Source organism: Grammomys surdaster, unplaced genomic scaffold (assembly GCF_004785775.1).
Source record: "Grammomys surdaster isolate TR1022 unplaced genomic scaffold, NIH_TR_1.0 343, whole genome shotgun sequence".
NCBI lineage: Eukaryota > Metazoa > Chordata > Mammalia > Rodentia > Muridae > Grammomys > Grammomys surdaster.
The window spans coordinates 1,068,857-1,086,265 of record NW_021604762.1 but is presented as its reverse complement, the minus strand read 5'-3'; the positions used below and the strand labels follow the sequence as shown (position 1 = coordinate 1,086,265).

General features: G+C 37.0%; 1 protein-coding gene across 2 annotated transcripts in view; it reads right to left on the bottom strand.

Annotated features, from left to right (window-relative positions):
* Spdya (speedy/RINGO cell cycle regulator family member A) overlaps positions 1 to 17,409 on the bottom strand; it is a 36,329-nt gene that overhangs the window by 14,525 nt on the left and 4,395 nt on the right. For both annotated transcript variants that reach the window (XM_028778996.1, XM_028778995.1), the window contains 3 exons: positions 15,370 to 15,428; positions 11,778 to 11,863; positions 5,445 to 5,616 (listed from right to left, as the gene is read on the bottom strand). In XM_028778996.1, the coding sequence (XP_028634829.1) occupies positions 5,445 to 5,616; positions 11,778 to 11,863; positions 15,370 to 15,428 (317 nt within the window). The remainder of the gene's footprint in view (positions 1 to 5,444; positions 5,617 to 11,777; positions 11,864 to 15,369; positions 15,429 to 17,409) is intronic.

Sequence of the window (17,409 nt, the reverse complement as noted above, 5' to 3'; positions counted from 1 at the left end):
TGTAGCCCTGGCTGTCCTGGAACTCACTCTGTAGACCAGGCTGGCCTCGAACTCAGAAATCCACCTGCCTCTGCCTCCCAAGTGCTGGGATTAAAGGCGTGCGCCACCACCGCCCGGCGGGACAAGCATTATTGAGGTGAAATCTTCTGGGAAGTGTTTTCTGAGAGCACAAAGAAGCTGTATTCTAGAGATAGTCAAGGCTGTACCTTGTGCTGCAGCTGTACTTGGTAACGTGTAAGAGTCACCCAGGTGGCACTGGTTTTGAAGGCATGAAGGGGTCATGAAGAGCAGCTGAGGCTTGGCACTATGAGAGGCCAAGGCAGGGCACTGGTGAAGGTACAGCTTCAGCTGCAGTTGCTGGCCCAGGACTGAAGGGGTTACGAAAAGGATTTGAGGCTTGGCACCATGAAGAGATATGAAGGCTATTGGTGAAGCCTAGTTGCAGCAGAAGACCTCAGCGTATTGGAGATGCCAGTACTATTGAAAAGTTTATATAAAAGCTAGATATCAGACAAAACAGAACAGCAGGAAGTCATTGCATATGCAGCCAGTCAAGATGTGGCTCTGGTACTTCTTTGTATGTGCTCAAGTAAATCCTAATATCCTTGGGCCTGCAGTGTCATCAGCTATAAAGGAAAAATACCTCCATCCTCAGAGATATCTTTGTGAGGATAAACAATGCAGATTGAGTCATAATATGGTCTTAGTTTCTTTCCTATTGCTGTAATAAAACATTATGAACAAAGCAACCCAAAAAAAGTGTTCGATTTGGGGCTCATAGTTGCAGAGGGACAGAGTCCATGACCATCATGGCCACAGGCAGACAAGAAAGGTGCTAGAGCAGGAACTAGGAATTCACACTTTGATCCACTAGCACTAGGCAGTAAGGGTTAACTGGGAATTGCATTGGGTTTAGAAACCTCAATGACATACCAGTGACACACCTCCTCCAACAACCACACCTCCTAATCATTCCCAAATATTTTCACTAACTGGAGACTAAGTTCAAACTTATTAGCCTATGGAGGGCAATACTAATTCAAATACTATGAATTTGAATACCACAAATACTATGCAAATACATATTACTATTATAAGCACATTGGTAGCTACTATCCCAGTTTAACTTAATTTTAGAATATAAGACTAAAGATTATTTTGACTGACAGTATGTTAGTACCAGGATTTTGGTAACCAATGTATAGGATGCTTAATTTCTAACAACATATCTTACTTCTTAGCCTCCAAGTATTCAAACCTACATGGGTTCAAGCCAGACAAAATTCCAGCACTCAGAGGTAAAGATAGACACAAAATCCCACCTCCAACCAAGAGGATCCTTGCAGTTGATGCTTCCTGAGAGAAAAGGGGTCATTTTTCTCCAGTTGAGTGTCACTGCGTGTGTCAGCCACACTTAGGGCTGCCATAGAGAATGACCAGTGCAAAGATCCCCATGCCAACAAAAAGATAAAGAAAGGGCCAGGAGTTGTGGTGCAGGCCTTTAATCCCAGCACTTGGGAGGCAGAGGCAGGTGGATTTCTGAGTTCGAGGCCAGCCTGGTCTACAGAGTGAGTTCCAGGACAGCCAGGGCTACACAGGGAAACCCTGTCTCAACAAACAAACAAAACAAAAAAAAAAAAAAGAAAAAAAAGAAAAGAGAAAAAAGAAAAGAACACAATGGATAAGCAAGGTCAGAGATATGATAAAGGAGGTGCATACCATGGTAAGGTTAAAGTTGACTTATATCCTATAAAAAGTGGGAAGCTACTTAGAACTTTTAAAAAGAAGTCTTGAAAAAGATTTCCTTGTGTAGGGACTGGAGAGATGGCTTGGTGTTTAAGAGCACTTAACTGGTCTTCCAGGAGCCCTGAGTTTCATTCCCAGCACCCACCTGGTGGCTCTAAATAGTCTACAACTCTAGTCCCAGGAGTTCTGATGCCCTCTTCTGGGGTCTGTGGGGACCAGGTTTGCATGTGGTGTAGATATACATGTTGGTAATATACCTGTACAAATACAATTTTAAAAAAACCTTACTGTACGGAAGCTTAACAAATGATTACTTTCACAGTTATATAAAGAACAGCCTATGAGGGGGGATTATGAAACTCTTTGTTGCTTTTGTTTTAAGGTACTAGGGATTGAACCCAAGGCTTTGTGCATGCTTGACAAACAGTCTACTACTAAGGTACATTCTATGTTCGGGAGAGACTGTTTGCAAAGTTATAACAACAATTAAGGCAACCAGTGATAGAGGTAGGAGGCTAGAGTCTATAAATTTAAATTTTATTTTTTATGTGTAAGGGTGTTTTGGCTGCATGTATGCCTGTACCACTTGTATGTCTAGTGTCTGGTGCCCACATAGGTCAGACGTAGACATTAGATCCCCAGAAACTGGAGTTACAGACAGTTGTAAGAAGCCATGAAATTGAACTAGGAGCCTCTGGAAGAGCAGCCCTGCTTTTAACCATTTAAACATCTCTTCAGCCCCCTGAATAGTTTTGAAGGCAAGGATATAAGGGGTAAGAAACAAGCCAAAGACACAGTTTTGTGACATGAGCAACTGGAAGGATGGAGCTGCTTTTTATTAACATATAGAAGACTGTAAAAAAAGCAAGTTTGTTGGTCTGTGTGGAGGAATCAGGAATAGAATTTTACACATGGCAAGTTTGAGGGTTCAATCAGACAATGGAATAAACAAGCAATCTGATATGCAGATCTGGACTTAGGAGATACTTTTAGATATCTATGTTAAAGTCTTCTGAAAATATTTTTATGTGTAAGAGTACATGCACATGTCTGTAGGGACCATTCCTAGGAGCTAGAATTCCTAGCAGTTAGAGTCACAGGTGGTTGTGAGCTGCCAGATACCGATGCCAGGAACTGAACTCTGGTCTTCCGGATGACTAGGAAGTGGTTTTAAACTGCTGAGCCATCTCTCTAGTCCCTCATAGTTAATGTATGGAGAATGCACAAGATCATTACTAAGTTAATTCCAGTCAAGGCAAGAAAAGGACTGAGCTCTCAGACACCTTAATAAGGCTGGTGAGATGAAAGGGAGTTGAAAAAGAAGTGGGAAAACCCAGCCGGCGGTGGTGGCGCACGCCTTTAATCCCAGCATTTGGGAGACAGAGGCAGGCAGATTTCTGAGTTCAAGGCTAGCTTGGTCTATTGAGTGAGTTCCAGGACAGCCAGGGCTACACAGAGAAACCCTGTCTCAAAAAACAAAACAAAAAAAAAAAAAGAAGAAGAAGAAGAAGTGGGAAAATCCTTATATTGGGGTTTGATATTGGGAATATATCAATCCCAATATTTGGAAAAGCACAGAAAGGCAGTGTAGCAAAGAAATTACATATGTAGCTTGACTGGCTACATATGTAATGCAGATGCTGATAAGTTGAAGACTAAAAACTAAAAGCTAACCTATGCTTTGGCAACATAAAGCTATCAGGAGGCTTTGACAAAGTTCTGTTGAACAATAGAGAAAAGGGTTTACATCGTAGTTCTAAAGCGAATGGAAGAGAACAGAAGCAGAATAGTATGTACGTGGACAAAATGAGAGTGTTTAAATATGGCCCTCTGTCACTCTTGAGGTTGGCAAATTTCTATGTAATTGTCATTTTTTATTCTTCTTGAGACAGGGTCTCAACTATAGTCTCAACTATAATCCAGGTTGACCCTGAACTTGAGATTCCCCCTGCCTCAGTCTCCTGAGTATTGAGATTACAGAAATGGACCACAATATTAACCCAAGTAGAGATATAAAAAAGGCATACAAGAAATAAGAGACTTAGCTGGGCAGTGGTGGCACACGCCTTTAATCCCAGCACTTGGGAGGCAGAGGCAGGTGGATTTCTGAGTTCTAGGCCAGCCTGGTCTACAGAGTGAGTTCCAGGACAGCCAGGACTATACAGAGAAATCCTGTCTCGAAAAACAAAACAAAACAAACAAACAAACAGAAATAGAGACCTAAGTTACAGGGTTCTTTCACTATCATGTAACTGGACTGAGTTCAGTTTGAATGACAGTACAGTACTTTTAGAGCCCTTGTATATGCAACCTTTCATCTTTTCCCATTGGATTTAACTTTGTATAGTCTTGGCCTGCTATATAGTCTTTCTTTTACTTTCTGTCTTCTGTTATTTCTGAATCCTTGCATTTCCTCCAAGAGTCAATAATTCAAATTAAAATATGCAAAATTGTTGTATCTTCTCTCATTTACAAATATAATTAACAAGGTTAATTCTGGGGAAAATTCTGTGACATGCAGCTAAAGTCTTTATTCAAGTTTGAAATGAATCCTTCAGTTTTGACTCCTTTGCTCTATGGTTATTTAACTGAGTAGAATTTAATTACAGATTTATCTAGTTTACATTTCTCAAAGTTCTGAAACAGTAATACAAGAGTTGACAATAGTTATTGCTTCCACTTAATTTTACTCTATAACTTTTGTTGTTTAAAATACTAATAAAAACATTTGGTTAAAATAACTTACTTATAAGTAAAACTATCTTAATAAACTCTGACATTAAGAAAACAATGTGATGAGAATGAAGGTACATACCTTTAGTCTCATCCTTTGGAAGACAAAGACAGTATGATCTCTGTGAGCTAGCCTAGTCTACATAGACAGTTCCAGGACAGCCAGGGCTATAGAAGCCTTGTCTCAAATGAAATTTGAGTTTAATGGGTGTTCTTAAAGTAAGGAAGATATGAACCTGATTTGCATGATGACTTTATAGGGTTTTCTGGGCCAAGAGAGTAGCAGACCATCTTCAGAAGTGTCTGGCCACTTACAGAAAGAGGAAAAATGCAAGGGTTACTGGGAGAATTCATGAGACCTCAACTTCTTGCAAAACAATATATTCTTTGAGAAAAGAGGTATGGATTTTAAATATATTTAATTTATATAACCATGCTGTTAGTGTCAATGTTGGAAACTTGAAAATTCATATACTTTCGTGGAAATTATTATTCAACTCTAGTTTTATAATAATTAGATGCTTTAGTATGTCCACAAATCTTTTGCTAGGATACTGGTGATCTTTTAGATGGGGCAGGGGGTGGGACTACAATAAGAATAGTATAGAAGTAGTCTGCTCTGAAAAATAGATACAATTTTTAATAAATGTGATAAAATTCAAACAGAAACAGAATATATAAGTTGCACTCATAATAACGACTGAGGCTAATGATCTCCTACATGTACAAAGAGAAAGACAGATCATTAAAAACTAAGTAGGGAGGCCATAGTGACATGATATACTTTTATCCTAAAACTGAAGGGGACAAAATAGTACTGTGAGTTCCTAGGCAGGCTGGGCTACTTGTAGGAATCTATCCCCAAATAAGGAAGAAAGAAACAAAACAAAACCAAATAAATAAATAAATAAGCCGGAAAATGAGATAAACAAAGATAGATTATAAAAGTGATTTTAAACATGTACCTCTTCACAGCATCGCCGGCTTACAATAGCCCTATAGTCAATTCTGTCCCAGAGCTGGTCCCTTAACTTTAAGAAATTAGGGAACAATTTTCTCCAGTTTTTCCCTAAAGCCCATGGAAAAATTTCATACTTGGCTTCTTCTTCATCTTCTTCAACTGTATTAGCCAGATACCTAACAAAGTGAATCAACAACCCGAAGAAGAAATGGTAAGGGCAAGAACAATAGATAATAAAAATAGAAATATGAAAGACTTATCAATACATAAAGGATACTCATATCTAAAATACATAACAAAAGCAGTGATACAATGACCTATATATCTTGTTGCACCTTCTAGGTGTTTCTGTAGTCCTATAAATGTTGAACTTTGTTCTGGGATGCAAGTAAGTTACCTTGAAACAATCTCTTTTGATGTTTTTCTGACTTCATAGATGAATCTGTAAACAATGTTCAATCTGGACCTAATTAGCTCCTTCCCAAGGCAAGACTTTGCTTTTTACCCTGGCTGAGGAAAACTGTTTATAGTTCTATGTGAATGACTGCAAGGCACTCTCTTTTTTTCAATCTTCTCTTGGGCTACCTTCAAACAGTTCTCTCATACACATTTGGAAGTCAGTATTTTGCCAAATACTTGAGGGGGACCAGATATAAAAAGAAGCAGAAAAAATACAAACCGTGATAAGGAGAATAATCTTTCAAAACCAACCCAAAACTGATATATAGGAGGATATCAAAACATTTATAACAATTTTTAATATAATAATTTATTCTTATTTTATGTTTGTTGGTGTTTTGCCTGCATGTGTTTCTCTTTGAGGATGTCAGATCTTCTAGAACTGGAATTTTAGACAGATGTGAGCTGTCATGTGGGTGGTGCTGGAAATTGAACCCAGGTCCTCTGGAAGAGCAGCCAGGGATCTTAACCCCTGAGCCATCTCTCCAGCCTCTTACTATAACTATCCTATATGCTCAAAAAAGTATTTAAATTGAGACTGTACTTGTAGTTGAATAAGAAATGAGTAAGAAACAAGAAATCACATGAAAATTATACGATGGCACATCATAGCTGAATTGCTCAAAAGCACTGAAAAAAAACCTTTAAAAACAGTCAGAAAAGAAAGACACATTAAACTAGTATGTTGGCACACATCTCTAATCCCAGGGCTTGAGGAGTCCAGACAGAAGACTCATGAGTTCAAAGCTATCCTCAACTATATAGTAAGTTTGAGTCTAGCCTGGGCCACATGAGACCCTGTTCCACAAAACAAAAATGAGGCAAGATATTAACACAGGAATAAAGTTAATAATGGGAGAGATTCCCAATCAGAAGCAGTTCAGGCTCCATGGGTCACTTTTACAACAAAAACATTCCAAACACACAAGAAAGAAAGACATCATCATGAGCAGAGCAGGACCCACAATTTAAGCAGACTACAAAAACACCTGTATATGGGCTGGAGAGATGCTCCACAGTGAAGAGTGACTACTGCTCTTGCGGAGGACCTGGCTTCGGTTCCCAGTACACATATCTGCCATCTTGTAACACCTTTAACTCCAGCCCAGAGGATCTCACACCCTCTTCTGACATTTCCAGGCACCTGCCTGTAAATGGTGCACATAAACTCATACATATACATAGTCACATATTCAAACAAATAAAAGTAACTAATAGTTAGTAAAAATAATAAATATATTTGAAAAAAATTTAAAATAGTATATATAAAATGCATAACAAATATAATGAAGATCAAATTAGTAATGGAAGATAAATTTAAAGAAATATCCAAAATGTAGCTCAGAGAAACAAATATAAAAATGTGTAACATTGCTGGGCAGTGGTGGTGCACGCCTTTAATCCCAGCACTTGGGAGGCAGAGGCAGGCAAATTTCTGAATTTCAGCCTGGTCTACAGAGTGAGTTCCAGGACAGCCAGGGCTACACAGAGAAACCCTGTCTCGGAAAAAAACAAAACAAAAAAAAATGTGTAACATCATGGTGGTTGCCACTCATTGAGTACTATCAACTATCCATGTGAATCTAACTGCTTCTTTTGTATCCTCCAGGCAAAAGGCCAGAAACAGTCATCGTTGCCTATGCCACATCCTGAGTAGTATGGAGCTTATATATGGCTCTAAATTTCCTATTGAAGATATACAAGCAACAAGCTACCCTGCAGCGGTGACACCAAACCATACTATAGTTCCTTAACTAGAGCCATGACTGCAAGATCTTTTGTATATACTACCTGTACCACTAACCTGGGAGCTCTTTATTCTCCCCTCCCCAGAATCCTATGTCTACTCAGAAGGAAAGGGAGCACTCGGGGCAGAGGGCAAGGACTCTACCTTCACTCCTTCAAACCACCTAGTAATACCTTTCCTTCATGTCCTTGATGCCCAGGGTGCAGATAGTGTACAAAGGTTTCTTTCTTTCTAGTTCTTTTTGTTTGTTAGACAAAGTCTCACTATGATGTCTTGGATGCCTGGAACTTGCTGTGTAGACCAGGCTGGCCTCAAACTCACAGAGACTGCCGCTATCTCCTGAGTGCTGGGATTAAAGCATGTGCCTGTGCATGTGGTGGGTGTGTGGAGGTGGGTTAAGCCAGGATCTTTCTACAAAGCTCAAGTAAGCCTGGAATTCCCTATGTAGTCCAAGCTGGCCTTGATCTAGGATCATTCTACCTCAGCCTCCCACATACTGAGAGTGTTACAGGAGTCGGCTATCATGCCCTCTTATTTATGAGTGTAGATTCGTAGACAGAAAGACCTATACACATTAAAATCTGTCAGTGTTTGTGCAAAATACCTCCAAATTGTTAAACAGGGTTGGAAAGCAGAATGCAGCATATAGCAGCATATTTAATGGATTTCAATGGAAGTTAATAGAGGAGATGGGGAAAATTTGAAGGATAGTAGCTAGAATTTTCTAAGGGTTCTTAATTGAAAGATATCGTCAAGGAAGCTCATCTAATCCCAAGTAGATTCTAACAGCATTTTTAAAGTTAGCTAGAATTCTGGCTAAAGATCTCAAGCAAGTGCTCTACCACCGATTTAATTCCATTCCTCTTTTTACCTTTTCTTTTAAGTAAAGGTCTTTCTAAGTTGCTTTGGCTGGATTTGAACTCATTCAGTAACCAGGTAAAGGAGAACAAAGCGTGTAACTAATAACTTAGAAGAGGATGTGGAAGGATGAAACAGTATTGCTGGCATGGTGGCACATGCCTGTAACCTCAGCATTTGGAAGGCAAAGGCAGGAAGGAGGAGCAGGTCAAGATCCTCCTTGGCTACACAGGGAGTTTGGGGCCGGCCTAAGCTACAAATACCTTGTCTCAAAAGATTTATTTATTTATTTATTTATTTATTTATTTATTTATTTATTTGGTTTTTCGAGACAGGGTTTCTCTGTGTAGCCCTGACTGTCCTGAAACTCACTCTGTAGACCAGGCTGGCCTCAAACTCAGAAATTCGCCTGCCTCTGCCTCCCAAGTGCTGGGATTAAAGGTGTGCGCCACCACCGCCCGGCCTTTTTTTTTTTTTTTTTCAAAAGATTTAAAAAAAAAAGACGAAGAAAAAGAAATTCAGGGTATTACAAGAATACTAAAGGAAACATCACATGACTATATAGAAATTGTGAGTTTAGAACTGTGGCTAACAAGAGATGCTTAATGAAAAGAGATACTGAGTCAGTCTACAGAAAACGTGATTAGACACAGGATGGGAGTTATAATTCAGGTTACCTGATATATAATATACAGTATGCAATGCAGTCTTAAAAGATAACTACACAGTAAAAGCTACATAGCACTTTAATGGCTATAACCACAAAACAAGTGAAATAAATCCAATTTCAGGCTTCTATGTGGATTTGCACTAAAGCCAATTTTGGCTTGTCTTTAATTCTCAGATGGAAAAAAATACAGAATAGTATGATAGTGAATATGGTATAATACTGAAACATATAAATGGCAAATTAACAGTATTAAGGCTCAGTTTGGCTCTTGGGGATATAATACATGCATTTGCATCTCTGCTGTTTTTCTTGCCCAGGCTGGCCTCACACTCATGATCCTCCCACCTCGGCTTCCTAAGTGTCGGGAGTATAGGTGTATGCCACAATACCTGGTCTCCTTACTAATTTCCCTGACCTTCAAAGTGCTTTACTGTCTATAAAGTCAAAGTGTTTCCTTGCCTCTAAAGCAGAAATAAGAAATGCATTTCATAAGAAGCCTAAATGTGCTGGGCAGTGGTAGTGCACGACTTTCAGCACTCTGGAGGAAGAGGCAAGTGGATCTTTGTGGCTGTGAGGCCAGCCTGGTCTACAGGAGTTCTAGGACAGGCATAGCTACACACAGAGAAATCTTGTCTCAAAGAAACAAAAAACAAAACCCAAGAAAATTAAATGTATAAATATATAAGATGTGGTGATTTACATATAACATTGAGTTATATGTAACTATTAAATTCTTCCATTTTACTAATCAACACCAAATGTTAAATTCGGCTCATTTTTCCTATGTTCTGGAAAATATCTCTCTAATTAATCATAGATCAAGCTCTTCTGGTCTGATTTATTTACTAACTCTGATTCTGAATTAAATAGATGTTGAGTAAAAACTTACCCCTCAGTGCTGACAGTTACTGTGATACTCCAATGTGTTTTTTATATTTATTCATTTTTATGTGTTTGAGTGTTATGCCTACATGTGTATCTGTGAACCATGTGTGTGCCTAGTGCCCACAAAGCCCAGAAGAGAGCATCAGATTCCCTGGATCTGATGGTTGTACTAGGAACTGAACCCCAGTCCTCGAGAAGAGCAGCCACCTTAAAGGCTGAACAAATCTCTCTAGCCACCAATACTATAATGCTTTTACATAGTTCCCTAATTTAACACTTGAAATTATGTACATACATTCTAGCTGTATTGTTGTACCCAAGAATAGGGTAGACAAAGCATATTCTCTGTCCTTTTGGTTGGGGATGGGGAGTTGCTAGTAACTGACCCAAGGCTTCATGCATATAAGGGAAACATTCTATTTCCTGGCACACCACAACTTCCAAAGTGTATTCTTTAAATTTTTTAATGATTTATTTACTTATTTTATACATATACCACCATCGCTCTCTTCAGACACACCAGAAGAGGGCACCAGATCCCATTACAGATGGTTGTGAGCCACCATGTGGTTGTTGGGAATTGAACTCGGGACTTCTGGAAGAGCAGTCAGTGCTCTTAACTACTGAGCCATCTCTCCAGCCTCCAAAATGCATTCTTAAATTTAAGCTTTCTCCCCCCACCACCACCTTTTTTTTAAAACAAAAACAAAAACAAAAGCAGTGTTGAATGAAGCCAAGCGGTGGTGGTGCACATCTTTAATCCCAGCACTCAGCAGACAGAGGCTGGTAGTTCTCTGAATTCAAGGCCAGACTGGTCTAAAGAACGGGTTCCAGGACAGTCAGGTCTATACAAAGAAACCCTGTGACCCCAGAGCTTAGTGCATACTAGGCAAAAATTCTACCACTGAGTTTTATCTCCAGCCCTAAAATTATATTTTTCCTAACTAAATAATGACCTATAAATTAGAAAGACACATCATTAAAACAATTTAACAGATAGCAAAGCTATCACTAATTATGTGATATGGAAAATAAACAACATTTAGTGTTTGATGACACCATCAGTAAACACAAAAGTATTAAATATGTATAACTAGTAATAATAATAGTAATCTTTTAGATATAGACCTACAAAGAATATATGCAAAACATTTTCCACAAGGGCTCACATTATAAAATTATGATGATGGTTTTATTACATACTAACGAAATTTAAAATAGAATAGTCTGTTTTGTTTTGTTTTTTAAAAAAATATAACTTGCTGGATGTGGTGGCACACACCATTAATCAGCACTCAGGAAGCAGAGGTATGTGGATTTCTGTGAGTTCAATGCCAGCCTGGACTACAAAGTGAGTTCCAGGACAACCAGGACTATATTGAGAAACCGTTTTAAAAAACAAAACAAAAAGTCCCGATGTGTGTGTGTGTGTGCGCGTGCATCTGTGTGTACGTGTGTGTGTGTGAATCTGTGTCTCTGTGTGTGTAAAATGTAAAAGACACAATGTAACCTGAAGTGGGAACAACAAAACTCTGGCATGTAATATAAGGCCAATGAAAAGGACATAAAACTATCCTATTAAAGTGAAAAATACATAATTTTCATACACAAGAAGGCCTATTAACAACATCCATAAAAGTTTAACATTTCTGCTTTAAATTACAAATCACATATATTAAAATAACCAATAAAATTTATTTAGTAGAAAGCATACTTACAGAGCAATAAAGAAATTTATCCTGGTATGCTCATTTATAGTAAATTTAGCTCTCTTGAAATAAACAAAGGTCATAGCCAAAAGATACTACAAGAAAAAGTTAGAAATTAGTATTAGTGGTTTGCTTTCACTAATAAAACTGCTATAAAATAGTTGACTTTAAATCTTAACGCACTATTTATCTGTATACAATCACCTGAGTACTTATTTTTTGACCCCTGTAGTTAATCCACTTGAATAGTGCAAGAAATCGTTACCAATAATTTATTATATTTAGCTAGGAGGATTTCTAAATTATAGCTGGTGAATTTTAAAACTATAACTCTAATTTTTTTCTATCTTAAATTTCAAACTTATAAAGAAGTTGAAATAGTTCAATGAGTAGCCAAATATCTTTCACCTAGATTCACCAATAGTTTGTTTTAAAACTGTATAGCAAGGCCTAATTTTCATTGAGAAAACACATTTTAAATATCTTATTACAAAGACATACAATTAACTTACTAGAACATATTCCAAGATAAAATGGCTCAAATTTGAAACAAGTTATAATATGAATATGTTTTTTTCTCTCTCACACTTGTTCACTATCTTGTAAGGGCATTGCACAACAAGATGATTCCAGGGGATCCCTTCATTTCTGAGTAAAGAATTTTTGAAATAGAGTATTCTAAGTTAGTTACTTTTCAAACACTGCCCCCTGCTGTAAACCCAAAATTAAACACCTTAAACCATAATGTTATACAACTCTAAAGAAACTTGAGTATTTGCTTATATGATTACTCTTTATTTGAAAAGTAATGCTTTCGTTGTTTTTTAAAAATTACATTGTTGGAGATATAGTTTTACACGTATCTATATATCTTTATGTATGTATGTTATATGTCAGGTGTGGCAATCAGAAAACAATGGAAGTCTGTTCCATTCTCTCCTCCCACCGTGTGAATCTTGGGATCAACTCAGTCATCAGGCTTGGTGTCAGGCACCTTTACCAGCTGATGCAGTTGTATGTATCCCACCAGCATCAATTATCAAATGTTTATGATAAAATGTTAGCATGCTTCAGATTTACCTCAAAATAATTCACATTCCAGAGAAGAAACAAGAATAGTCACATTGATTATTTTTAAGAGCCACATAGAAGATCTCTGGTTTTATTTTATGTTGTATGTGCTTTTAATTTTTCTAAGTTAGTTTCCAGAGGCTGCAGAAATGCCTCAGTCATTAACTAACAGCACTGTCTATTCTTCCAGAGGACATGGAATTTGATTCTCAGCACCCACATGGTGGCTCATAACTGTCTATAACCCCAGTTCTTGGGGATTTGACAATCTTTTCTGGCCTTCAAAGACACCAGGCATGCAAGTGATGTACAGACATACATACAAGCTAAACACCCAAATACATTAAAGTTTTTTTTTAAGTTTCCAGAATATTTAATTTTTTAAAAATATTTTAGTTTTAAATCATGTGTGTGTGTACATGCACACACGTGTGTGCACATGAGTATAGATGCTTGAGGAAGCCAGAAGACATCAGCTACCCTGGAGCTGGAGTTATAGTCATATGGGTTATTTGATATGGATACTGGAAACTGAACTCGGGTCCTCTGGAAAAACAAAAAGTGCTCTTAACCACTAGAAAATTCTCCAGCCTCCCAAATTAAAAAAAAAAAAAAAATTAGCCGGGCGGTAGTGGCACATGGTTTTAATCCCAGCACTTGGGAGGCAGAGGCAGGTGGATTTCTGAGTTCGAGGCCAGCTTGGTCTACAGAGTGAGTTCCAGACTGCCAGGGCTATACAGAGAAACTCTGTCTCGAAAAACCAAAAACCAAACCAAACCAAAAAAAAAAAAAATTAAACATTTTTATGTTTGTTATATTTAAGTATGAAATAAAATCCTTCATTTTGACATTAGTATAAAATCAAACTAATCTTCTGAACATTCCTTTATTTTTTATTTATATTTTAACTGTTATTGAACTTAATGTGTGACTGCCCAGTCTAAATGGATATCTACAAAAGCAAAATGACAACTATTTAGCTGACTTAAAAACACAGAAACATTGGGAGGCAGAGGCAGGCGGATTTCTGAGTTCGAGGCCAGCCTGGTCTACAGAGTGAGTTCCAGGACAGCCAGGGCTACACAGAGAAACCCTATCTCGAAAAACAAAAAACAAACAAACAAACAAACAAACAAAAACCATAGAAACAAATATTGAAATAAGTCCACAGAAAAACATTTACCATCACTATTCCTAATATATTAGGCAGTTTATGGGATTCCAGTATCTAATGGAAAACATGTTAAGCTAATTTTAGCCTGTAAGATTACCAGGAAGATGATGAGTGACCAGTATGAATAAAATTAAAGTAGATGGGCATCATGACACATTCCTTTAATCCCATCACTCTGGAGGCAGAGGCAGGTAAATAACTTCGAGTTCAAGTCTACACAGAAAGTATTAGGCCAGCCAGTGTTACATAGTTAAACCTGTCTCAGTGAAAAAAAAAAAGAGTAATGATACACGAATCAAAATGTCACAATGAAATTCATTTCTTTGTATACTAACCAAGAAGAGAATGAGCCATTATTTTTTAAATATTTTAAATTATGTGTGTGTGTGTGTGTGTCTGTGTGTGTACACATGCCCTCTAGGAGCTGGAGTTACAGGTAGTTGTAAGCAGCTAGATATGGGTGCTAAGAAGCAAACTTAAATTCTCTGGAAGAGCAAGTGCTTTTAACTGCTAATCTATTTTCCACCCCATAAGCCATTTGTTTTATAAAGCAGTTCTCAGTTTTCATTTGTCTGTGTTTCTCAAAAAATGTGACAACGCTGATCTATGGCTGTTATCTATCTAGCAGTGAAAAAGCTAACATGGAATAAGAGATTATTTATACTGTTATAGCAACAGCAACTTAATGCCTATTGAAATAGTAATAAAATTGTTTAAAAAGACAATTAGAATTTTTGTATAATTTACTTATAAAATACTCAAACTTAACAGGAGACTGCCTTAATGGAGTGAGTTTCAAGAATTTTTTCTCCATACTAATTAAAGGTAGTAATTCTAATCACGGAGCATAGTATACCTCTGTTATCCTAGCTCTTAGGAGGCTGAGATAAGGTGAGGCTGGAGTGAAACTGTATCCTTGCACTTCCCCCACCAAAGTATGGAGTCTCTATTGATTCTTATTTCCAGATAGATGTGGTAAAAATTAAGTGTAAGAAATCTGCTTTAGGGGACAGTGAGATGGCTCAGTGGCACATGCTAAAAAGCCTGATGATTTGAGTTCAATTCCTAGGGTCCCACATGATGGAAGGAGAGAACCAACTCTGTCTATAAATTGTCTTCTGACCTTCATATACTGGCTATGGCATACATGCTGTGACAGATATAGACACACACACACACACACACACACACACACACGGATAACAAAAGAATTTTGCTGTGAAGGAAGAACATAGACTAGCTATTTTTCTAACTGTAGTGAAGGAGAAAATTCTTATTGTATCTATAAAAATTTTAATGGTCTAGTAACATAACAATGATGGTTTATGATTATAACCATCACTATTTCCAGTTTACCTTGTCTGCAATTTTGCAGCAGCAGTCCATCCACAAGAAATCTTGAATTAAATCGTCATCTATAACAAAAGATAACTTTGACTTATCTTCTTAAAAAATGTTTCCTTTTGAAGAAATAATTTCTAAATAGGGACATTTTAAAGTAATGTTTAGAAATTAAACAAAAATGGTTGCTACAGTATAATTGTCAGTTTTTTTTAGTATATTTATCATTGCAAGGACTATGCATTTCCCATCTGATTCACTTTATTATGTATATACTCAGCTTTAAAGGAGAATAATATATTTTTTTCCTGAGTATCCAACAAGATGTTAGGTACTCCAGCTCTTCGTTCTTTTGTAGTATCAATTTTAAGAGGCAGAAATGCAATCTGGTGCAAGATAATTCATCTTTGAAGAAAAAAATAACTTAATACTGTTCTAAGGGTATCATTTTTCTATTATTTTCTCCTTTCAAGGTCCAGGATTTTTGGGGGGGAGGGAAAACCCTTTCTTCCTATTTCCTTTCTAGTCTACTTATTATTCAAACAAAAATATAAACATTTGGATATAAATAACTTCAACTTTTACCTAGACTTATAATTAGAATTTTAAGAAAATTGATTAGGATAGAAAGATCAACAAAATCAAGAATAATGTCTACCCCAGAGTGGGGGTGCAAGCCTTTAATTCCAGCACTTGGGAAGCAGAGGCAGGCAGACCTCTGTGAGTTCAAGGCTAGTCTGGAGTAAGCCTATATGCTATATGGTGAGACTCTGTCTCAAAAAAGAAAACACAACAAAGACCAACATATCAAAACAAAAACAACTCTTGTTTTGATTTGAAAGCATTAAAATAGATAATCTTAAAATATGTTGAAAACTATCAGAATATAAGAAAATCCTCTTCATTTTATTAACAAGTCAAAAAGTTTTTTATATTCATTTTGCATGTTATAAATTATAACATTGTAATTAATATTTGGAAATTCTAGGAATAACTATTGATTTTCTGAGAATTAGTTTTGTTAATTCTGTTTCTATTTCACAAGTTAGCTAAAATGGTAGAATCAGTTATTTTCTCAGGTCAGTGAGGAGTACTCAAAAAGTTTGCGGATAAGGGCTGGAGATGGCCAACAAAAGGAATTTGGCTTGCCTGTGATCCCAGTATTTGACAGGTCAAGGGAGGGAGATTAGAAATTCATTGTTATCCTTGACTACATAAAGAGTTTAAGGCTAGCCTGGCACATGTGAGACCCTTTTTAGAACAAAGTAGGAGGAGTAAAGGAAAGTTTTTAGGTAATAATTCTGTTTTCTTCTTAATAAGGAAAAATGGAAACATTTTATATTCTGACGGGGAAATCTTTATAACTTGTTTATATTCCTTATATATTTTATGTCATCTTTTAATCTTCATATTCTTTATATCTTACCAAGTTTGCTTGCATGCACATAACCTTCTTCTATAAACAGGAGGTCTGTGGGTTTTGTGGTATGGTTTGATGTCTCATCAGGAAACATCAACACTATCCCTTATTCTAGTGTCTACCTTGCTGCCATGCCTGCAGAAAAAGGCTCCTTTCTTGTCTGATATAAATACTACAAAGAAGTCTCTATTTGTCTGTTAATAAATATATAAACAAAGTAGTCTTATATAATGAAAATTCAATTTCAAGTTCATTGTATGAACATGTTGATAAATGTTCTTACTTTTTAACAATATTCCAAAAAATAAGACTGAAACTTTCTAGATTGATTGATATTCCTATTTTGCTTTGTTTTAGCTATAAAAATCTTGGAAAACACCTTCTGGCATAGTCAAATTGGGTTGGTACCTCATCTGAATCTCTATACTCTTTTAGGTCAAACAAAACTTGTTTCCTGAATTGCTCAAAATATACACTTGACATTTAGATTTAAATAACCTAAACAGTTAGGTCAATTTGAATATTTTCATTATAAAATGACAAAAGAGGGCTGGCAAGATGGCTTGGTGGACAAAAGCACTTACCACCAGGCTTGACAACCTGTGTCCAATCCCTGGGATGTACATGATGGAAGG